Here is a 7966-nt window from a genome sequence, read left to right on the forward strand (position 1 = left end):
CCCTGTTTCCCTAACATTTAGCTAGGCCTCCGCCTTGGGCCCTGTCCTCCACCCTGAGGCTCCCTGGGCATTGCTTCCCAGGCAATTGCTGAGACAGCTAGTTGGGGTGGCGTCCCCTTAGCCCCTCCAGGCGGGGATCATCTCTGAGACCTGCTGCCAGATCTTTTGGCATCTCCTCTCCTACCCTTTCTCTGCTCTCTGGGTGAGCTCATCACTAACCTCCCCCAACTCCTGCCCAACTAAAGCATCCTTAGGCCTACAGTCTGGGGGAGTGGGTCTCTAAAGAGGGCTCGGTGTCACGTCCTTGCACTCCACCTTGTCTGATCTCCTATGGCTGGAGAAGCCAGGGAACCTGGGGGAGGAGAAGGCTCTTGGCAAGCATTCCAGGGGTTTAAGTTCCAAAGACGACCATCCCTATCACCCTGAATTCCCACCACTGCCCCCATCCCTCCAAGTGTGGCTCCACCCAATTTTCTATTCATTCCCCAACTCCCCCACACCCCCACCCTCCCGCCCCATTAGACAACACTGACCCTGAGGAGCCCTCTCAGTCAGTGCCAGGGGCCTGACTAGGCTCCTTCTGGGTGTCTGTGGTCTCCTGAAACCTTCCAGGGAGCAGATTCTGGGTCCTCTGGGTTCTCCACTGCTGTCTGGGGCTGGAGGCAGGACTGGAGCCTGGTGAGAAAAGCCATCAGCTGGCCAGTGTGGTGATGCCCACTGTCCACCCAGGGTCTGTCCCCTGCACACCCTGACCACCTCACCATCACTTGACCAGGATGGCTTCTCCTCATCGGGCGAGAGTGTCTGGGAGGGGCTGGACCAGGGCCTGGACAGGGAAGAGGCTGAAGCCTCGCCCCACAGTTCCTGCTGCTGCTGTTGATGGAGCTAAATGGAAGGAAGAGGAATGATGGGCTCTCTCGTGCCCCACAGTGGGAAACCCAGACCCTGGACTAGGTGCAGAGGCTTCTCAGACCTCCTCTTCCAGCTCCTACGGAGTATTTCCTTACACTCTATGCCCCCCACTCCATCTCCATTTCATTCAGCTGCTTTCTCCCCACATTTCTCTTTCTGGTACCCCCCTGCTCACCTGGTGCAGGTAGATGGCATGAAGACTCATCTCAGCAGAAGCAAGCTCTGGAAGCTGGGCCAACTTCTGGCCCCCAGTGCCTCCTGGGGACACACAGCTGAAACAGAGGGCACAGTACACCAAAGACATGCCCCTCCCCCCTGCACCCCACAGCAAGGGCCAGACTTGATCTCCCCTTCCCAGGGCCCCTACGTACTCCTCCTGGAGGACCAGCACCCTCCTCACCAGCTGCTGCCCTGCCTCTCCGTGCCCCACCCTCACCTCGGGTCCTGGGCAAGGCGGGAAATGGAGGCCAGGAGGCTGGCTGTGGCTGCAGCTGGGCAGGGGGCCGTGGGGCTCAGGTCCCGTGGGGGCAGGAGGGGCTGCACCAAGAGGTTGGCCAGGAAGGCCTCGGGCTGGGAGCAAGAGAAGCGGGCATCAGAAGAGAGGACAGGAGGGGAGGGAGGAAGCCTAGGAAAGGCCTGGAGCAAGCTAGACCAGGGAGCAGGTTAATACAAAAAGTGAGATGGAATGGAGGGACCGGGGGTGGTGAGGGCAGAAGGCCAGGCCAGGCTGCAACTCACCAGAGGTGAGGAAGAATCACTGAGCACCCCAGGCGTGGGGGGGCTGCGAACAGAGGTGGCGCCCCAGGCTGCTGCATCTTGTTGTACCCTGCCCCGAAGGTGCCCCAGGAACTTGGAGCTGTGCCCTGGGGGGCGCCATTGTGGGTGCACCAGGGAGAACCTCATCAAGGAGAGCTCAGTCTTCCCATCCTCCGCACGCTGAGACAGTGAGGCCTCTGTCTGTCCTGCTGAGAGCCACTGAGAACAAGAACAGTCAGTCATTCAGATGCTGTGGACACTGCTTTTACAGCTTCAGTGGGAGCCTCGTGGGGTAAGCGGGACAGGAAACACTGGCCCGTTTTCCAGGTGAAAGAACAAGAGCCCACGATGGGGACCTGCTCAAGACCACCCAAGAATACAGCAGTAAAGCAGGACCTCGGTCTAGAGCCTGCACTAGCAGAGGGCGTGGGCTTAATGTTTTGCCAGCCTACGCACACTGGACCCCAGGGCTGGCCTGAGCGCCGTCTTCCAGCCCCACCTGCTCACCAGCTCATGTCTCCGCCTCTCTGGCAGTCTTTCCTCCCACTTACTGGAGTTACAATGCACTGAGAACTCTGTCAGGGCTCTATACACATCATGTGCTGTAATCCTCCCAGCCCGTGCGCATTAGCTACAGTCACCGTCCTCATCTGACAGATCAGGACACGAAGGTATGAGGAAGTGAAGTGACTGGCTCAAGGTCACCGGTGGCCAGCAATGAGATTGGAGTGGAACCCAGCTCTGCTTGGAGTGAGGCAAGCAAAGCCCTGCCCAACCACAACCCCACACAGCCAGGGATGGGCTCTAACCTGAGGGTGGCCGTGGCGCTTCACATCCATAAGGGCGAAGGAACAGATGTCCCCAACTCCAGCCACATCCACAGTGAAGTGATGAAAAAAGTCAATGATCTCCAGGGAACGAGGGGAGAACCAGAAGAGCAGAAACAGCGGAGTGAGGAGAGGGGACAGGAGCTCCTCCAGGAGGGAGACCTGGGGAAGCAAGGTGAGGCTGAGAAGGGGTTGTTGAGGGGGCCCACGCTCGCGATCAGGACCAAAAGACCCCCAGGGCCGCTCGCCGGGGCCGGGAACCTCTAAGCCAGTCACCTCCCGGCTCCCGAGATGGTCAGCCCCGAGCCGAGCCCGTTTGTCCAGAGCCCTCTCCCGGGCGCCCGCGGGCTCCGCAGCCCCCCTTCGGGCTGGACCCTCACCGCTCGGTACTGCAACAGCCGCGCCATCTGCCGGTAAGCGCTGGCCCTGCCCGCAGGGCCGGGCTCCTCTGGGAGGTAGTGCATGTGCGCCAAAGCCGCCTGCAGCAGGAACTGCGGGGAACGACTCCGGCCCTGCTCTTCCGGAATGAAAGACCTGGAGGGCGGGATGGGGGTGGAGAAGGGGCCTGCGGTTAGGAACTGCGGATGGGCTGCAGGGCTGGGGCGGGGGGGGGGGGGCGCTGACGGCGAGAAGGGTACGGATTCGCGGGAGGCTCGGCCCCGGGGCAGAAGAATGCCCCCCTCCTCTCCAGACGAGCTCCGCATCACCTGGCCACGGTGGCCGTGACCCCGAGCGCGGTCATGGCGGTGAGCACGTGCTCCACGGCCAGCACGTCCTCGTCGTAGACGGTGAGCACGAGCAGCGCGGCGAAGAGCGCGCCGGCGAAGAAGACGAGCTGGCGGGCCAGCAGCGCGAGCAGGGGCGCGGGGGGCGCGGCGGCGCGCAGGAAGGCGGCGGCGGGGCGGTAGGCGCGGGCCAGGCGCGCACGCAGCTCGTGCGGCAGCTCGTTGAAGTGGCGCAGCTGCAGGTGGGCCGGGCGGGACCAGCGGCGCGCCCCCAGCGCCCCGGGCTCGCGCCGCAGCAGCTCCGCGTGGCTGTAGAAGGCGTGCAGCACCTGCCAGGCCAGCACCAGCGGGCTCAGCGCCAGGTTCACGGCGGCCAGCAGGAGCACCGTGCGCCGCCAGCGCGCGGCCAGGGCGCCCCGCTGGTCGCTGCGCTTGTAGGCGTCGGGCAGCTCCCAGCCCCCGCGGAAGAGCGAGAAGGGCCCGCGGAAGAGAAGCAGGTCGACGTTGAGCGCCAGGCCGCGGCTGAGGAAGGCCGCACTGCCTCCCCAGGGCAGCGCGCAGCGGGCCGGCAGCAGGCCCTTGTTGGCCAGCGCCACCTTGTAGTTGGTGTAGCGCAGGATGCGGTGGTGGACGTCGAGCTCGGTCAGCGGCCGCGGCTGCACGCACAGCCCCCCGCTCTTCTGCAGCGCCAGCAGGCGGGACTGCACCTCAGCCCAGGGCACCGAGCTGAGCTCCTCCTGAGGAGAGGGCACTGTTGAGCGCCAGCAAGCTGGATTCCTCGGCACGGTGATGCCCCAACTCACCCTGAGCAGAGCTACGTCCCTCATTTGCCCTCTCCCCACCTTGGTCTCCCACTGTCCTTCAAGGCATGAACCCTGCCACCTTTCCTTTTCTGCCCTCTCTTGCCCTCCCCTGACCTCCCCTGACCTTGTCACAAACAATTAGGACACTTCTTCCTTTCATCCTCTTCTGAATTGTGTTCCTCCTGCCCCTGCCTCTCCTGAGGCCATGAGTCATGTGCTTCCCGGTGACACCCTCATCATTTAACTTCTTCAGGTATCAGAGTTCAGCTCCTGAAGAGCAGATATTCTGGACCCTCCCCCCTCCTCCCGGAACTTCTTCACCTACAGCACAGAACTACTGCAGGAAAGGCAAACTCTCCTTCCCATTCCTAGGGTGCTGGCCAGCACAGGGCCGGAAGCCTCCTCGTCTCAGCATGCTTTGAGACCCCCGAGCCCCATCCCGCTCCACCACCAGATTAACCTGCCTAAGACACTGGCTGTGTCCATGTCTGGTGGGATGCTGTCAGATCTCCCTTGGGTCTCATCTGCAAACCTCACGTTAGCCCAGTTTCACCCAGCTGCCCCAGTCCGGCTTAGTCAAGTCCCTCCAGGCCGGCCTCTCCAGTCCATCCCTGGCTCGCCCCTTCCCCTGGAAGGAATAGGGGAGGAGGAGAAAGAAGGGAGGACGCGGAAGAGAAGGGTCAGCAGCCTCCTGGAGGAGCAGTGGTCTAACTGCTGCCCTCCCCGACCTGTGCTCCCCTGGCCCTCTCCATCCGCCCTGCACTCTGCCTGGGGGGCTTTCTGAAACCTCTCCCCTTGGCTGGGCAGGAGAGCTGTGTGGAAGGTTCTGCACTTCTGAGGGGAGCAAGGGAAGCTGGCTGCAGAAGGTAGCCTTTGAGCTGGGCCTTAAAGAAAGAACTTAGGAACCCGAGCAAGAAGGAGCGTGGACCAGATAAGGGCAGTGAAGGAAAGAAAGGGCAAAGCATGAACGGGGACAGGGAAGGGGCCCATCGCAGTGGCTCACTGTACTAGAAAGGGAGGCCAGACACAAGGGTGGGATCACCCGATGGGGCCTGACCACTCCGTTGCAGGCTGGTGGGTCCATCTCAGTGCTGCCCCACTGCTGGCATTGGGGCTTGGAATGCCTTCCCATTTCCTATCCTTCCCAGCCCCACCCAAATTCCTTCTGCCCTGTAAAGCCTGATGGGCACCCTTCCTCTAAATTACCTACTGTTTTGACCACAAGTATGTGACCATAAATCATTTTCTATAACTAAATGAACAAAATTCCATTAGGGTCCGGACCGTGTTTTCTAAGTGGTGGTACCCCACCTCCTGACATTACTCAGGGCCTGGGCAGGTGCCTGCTTTCCACTGGGTCCTTCTGTCTGCACAGCCCCCACTCCTCCCCTATTCTCTGCCCCCCCCCCCCCCGACAGGGCCCCTGTCCGCAGCCTCGCCCACCCAGCTCACCGGGGGGATGTGCAGGGCCTCCCTGTAAAACACCTGGATGTCCCAGTAGCTGAAGAGGTTGCAGACTGAGCGAAGCAGCTGTAACAGCCAGAAGGCTGCAGCCAGGATCAGCAGGAAGACCAGCAGGGGGCTGGAGCGGATCCTGTGTGGGGCGGGACAGATAGCAGCGAGAAAGTGGGGGCCCAACAGAAAGGGAGACCAGACTTGGGGAGAGAATGGAAAAGTCACAGAGAGGGGGACCCAGCGAAACCAGCGGTTCTCAAAGTATACGCCCGGGGAGTCCCTGAGGCCCTTACAAGTGTCTGCAAGGTCCAAATATTTTTCAGGGAACACTCAGGTTTTCTGCCATTTTCACACTCATTCCCTCATGAGGGTACAATGGACTTTTCCAGAGGCTGTGTGTGTGACATCACGTCGGCAGCTGATGGAATGTGTGCTTCTGCATTCTTAGATTTTAAAATTATTCTCAGCTTTAATCTCTAATAAGGTAAATACAGATAGATATGATTCTCGTAAACAAAAGCCCTTGGGTGTTCCTGATCAAGTTTAAGTGTATGAAAGGTGTCTGGAGACCACAAACCTGGAGAACCGCTGGTTCAGACCCAGGGACAAAAGGCTGGGTGGCTCTTGCCTGCTCATCTCCCCCAGCCATTCCCCCAGCCAGCTGTCACTCACCGCTCGGCACACTGGGAGGAGGATAAGATGGCATCCGCCAAGGTTACTTTGTTGTGGAGCAACCCAAGTCTTGTCCGGTTGTTTGGTTGGTTGGCAAAGAGGATGTTGTAATCCACGCACCGAAGGAGGAAGGTTGTGAAGGTGACAATGAAGACAAATTGTCTGGGAGACAGGGAGTGCAGTGATCAGCCTCCAGGCCAGCCCTGGGGGGTCCTCCCCACCCTGCTGAACCCCTGGGCTGCTGGGGGTGAGAGGGAGCCATGGACATGCTGGGTGGACTAGAAGCAGCAGGGACTACTGAGGAAGCAAGATGACAGAGTTTGGGGGTTGGGACAAGCATCTCACCCCAATTGGAAGACATCCTCCAGCAGGATGCAGGCAAAGCCATTCCTCTGGTGGTAGCTATAGATGTGATAGCGTGTGTCAAGAAATAAGCCTGAGGCAGGATGGGACTTTCTTGAGGACCCCTCTCCCTCACTCCCCCAAACCACTGCACCCTCAGAGCCTCCCTGCCAAGAATGCCACCAGCCCCAAGCCCCCCCCCCCCGCCCAGTGCCACTGCTGCCAGGCCCAGCACAAAGGATATCTTGGTGAAGAAGCTGTCCAGGTTCTGGATGTGGTGCCAGGAGCCTGGGCACAGAGGAGAGACTGTTGGGACTTGGCTCTCACCTGAGTGACCAGTTCACACCCTCAGGAGCCCCCAGGCCCTCCCCAATGCACTCCCCTCACAGCACCACACCCACACTTACCTTGGAGCCCTTCGGGCACATGGAGCAGGGGCTGCTGATCCTCCCCATGGAGGGGTGAGTCTTGGGACCCCTCAGGGTCACAGTCTTCCAGCCGCTCATAATCCTGCTCAGGGATCAGAGGGCCTATCCGCAGCCCAGGAGGGTCCTGGGGGCATCGGCGTGAGGCAGGGGGAGTCACTGAGGCTGGGGGTGGGGTGGAGTGGGAGCCCCAAGAGGGGGGAGCAGAGGTGGGGGTCATCGCGGGCTGTGCCTGCGTTGTGGGGGTGGGGAGGGCACTGTGGCGAGGCTGAGAGGCCCCTGGGGCCTGCACCGCCGGGCAGGGGGGCCCCAGGACCAGAGGGGGAGCCGAGGAAGGGGAGCTTCTTGTGTGAGGGGCAGGGGACAGAGAGAAGATGGAAATCCTCCCTCTGCCGGGCCCCCGACATGGAGGAGGAGGAAGAGGAGGCAGGGGCATGGGGAGGAGAGGCACCGATCCAGGCCCCAGGTCTCCCCACGGCCCCAGCCGCCCTCTACTCCCCGCCCAGCCCACTCGCCTCACCATCAGGCCACTAGCTTCTCTGGAAAGCTTGGAAGAATAGGAGCTGCTGCTGCCTCCACAGAGGTCTGGGGTGCTGAGCAGGGACTTCAACAAGGATGGTGACAACAACGCGGTGACTCAGTCAGGGCAGGCCTCAGGCGTCCCAGCTCTGTCACCTGTCTGACCACTCACGTCCCTTCCAGGGCAATCTGCGGCCAAACCTCTCAGGGCCAAGCCTCTGTGCCTGGGAGGGGCGCAAGCTGGAGGGGCAGGGACTAAAGAGCATGCAGACCAGAGACACCTATAGTCCCCTCCTCAGACCTCGAGTGGGTTTAAAGGGGAGGCCAGAGAGTAGCAGCCAAAATAACACAGCAAAAAGAAACTCCTATCAAAGGATTATAAGACTATGAAGCCGAGATGTTAAATCTTTGGTTCCTTAAAATCCTGCCTCCCCTCTCCCTACACACACACACACACACACACACACACACACACACACACACACACCTCAAAGATCAACAGAGAAATACTTTAAGACCAAAAGCAAGAA

General features: G+C 60.6%; 1 protein-coding gene across 1 annotated transcript; it reads right to left on the minus strand.

Moving 5' to 3' along the window:
- Window positions 1-539: 539 nt before the first annotated feature.
- Window positions 540-7440, minus strand: ATG9B (autophagy related 9B). The gene is made up of 13 exons (XM_028089282.2): window positions 6900-7440; window positions 6737-6780; window positions 6496-6560; window positions 6151-6312; window positions 5476-5617; window positions 3203-3957; window positions 2876-3029; window positions 2478-2657; window positions 1651-1887; window positions 1349-1482; window positions 1088-1184; window positions 762-885; window positions 540-675 (listed from the first exon to the last, which is right to left on the minus strand). The coding sequence occupies exons 1-13, from the start codon at window positions 7438-7440 to the stop codon at window positions 548-550; spliced, it is 2763 nt and encodes a 920-aa protein (XP_027945083.2). The 3' UTR covers window positions 540-547.
- Window positions 7441-7966: the final 526 nt, after the last annotated feature.

This window comes from Eumetopias jubatus, unplaced genomic scaffold (assembly GCF_037043125.1).
Source record: "Eumetopias jubatus isolate StellerSeaLion01/CBP00866 unplaced genomic scaffold, mEumJub1_p1.0 scaffold_14, whole genome shotgun sequence".
NCBI lineage: Eukaryota > Metazoa > Chordata > Mammalia > Carnivora > Otariidae > Eumetopias > Eumetopias jubatus.

Excerpts from the sequence above, each read along its gene's own strand:
- ATG9B (XM_028089282.2), bottom strand. The coding sequence starts at position 7,440 with ATGGTGAGGCGAGTGGGCTGGGCGGGGAGTAGAGGGCGGCTGGGGCCG. Across the intron at positions 1,483-1,650 it reads GTGATTCTTCCTCACCTCTG|CCCGAGGCCTTCCTGGCCAA; the intron begins GTGAGTTGCAGC and ends TCTTGCTCCCAG. Across the intron at positions 1,185-1,348 it reads CGCCTTGCCCAGGACCCGAG|CTGTGTGTCCCCAGGAGGCA; the intron begins GTGAGGGTGGGG and ends CCTCTGTTTCAG.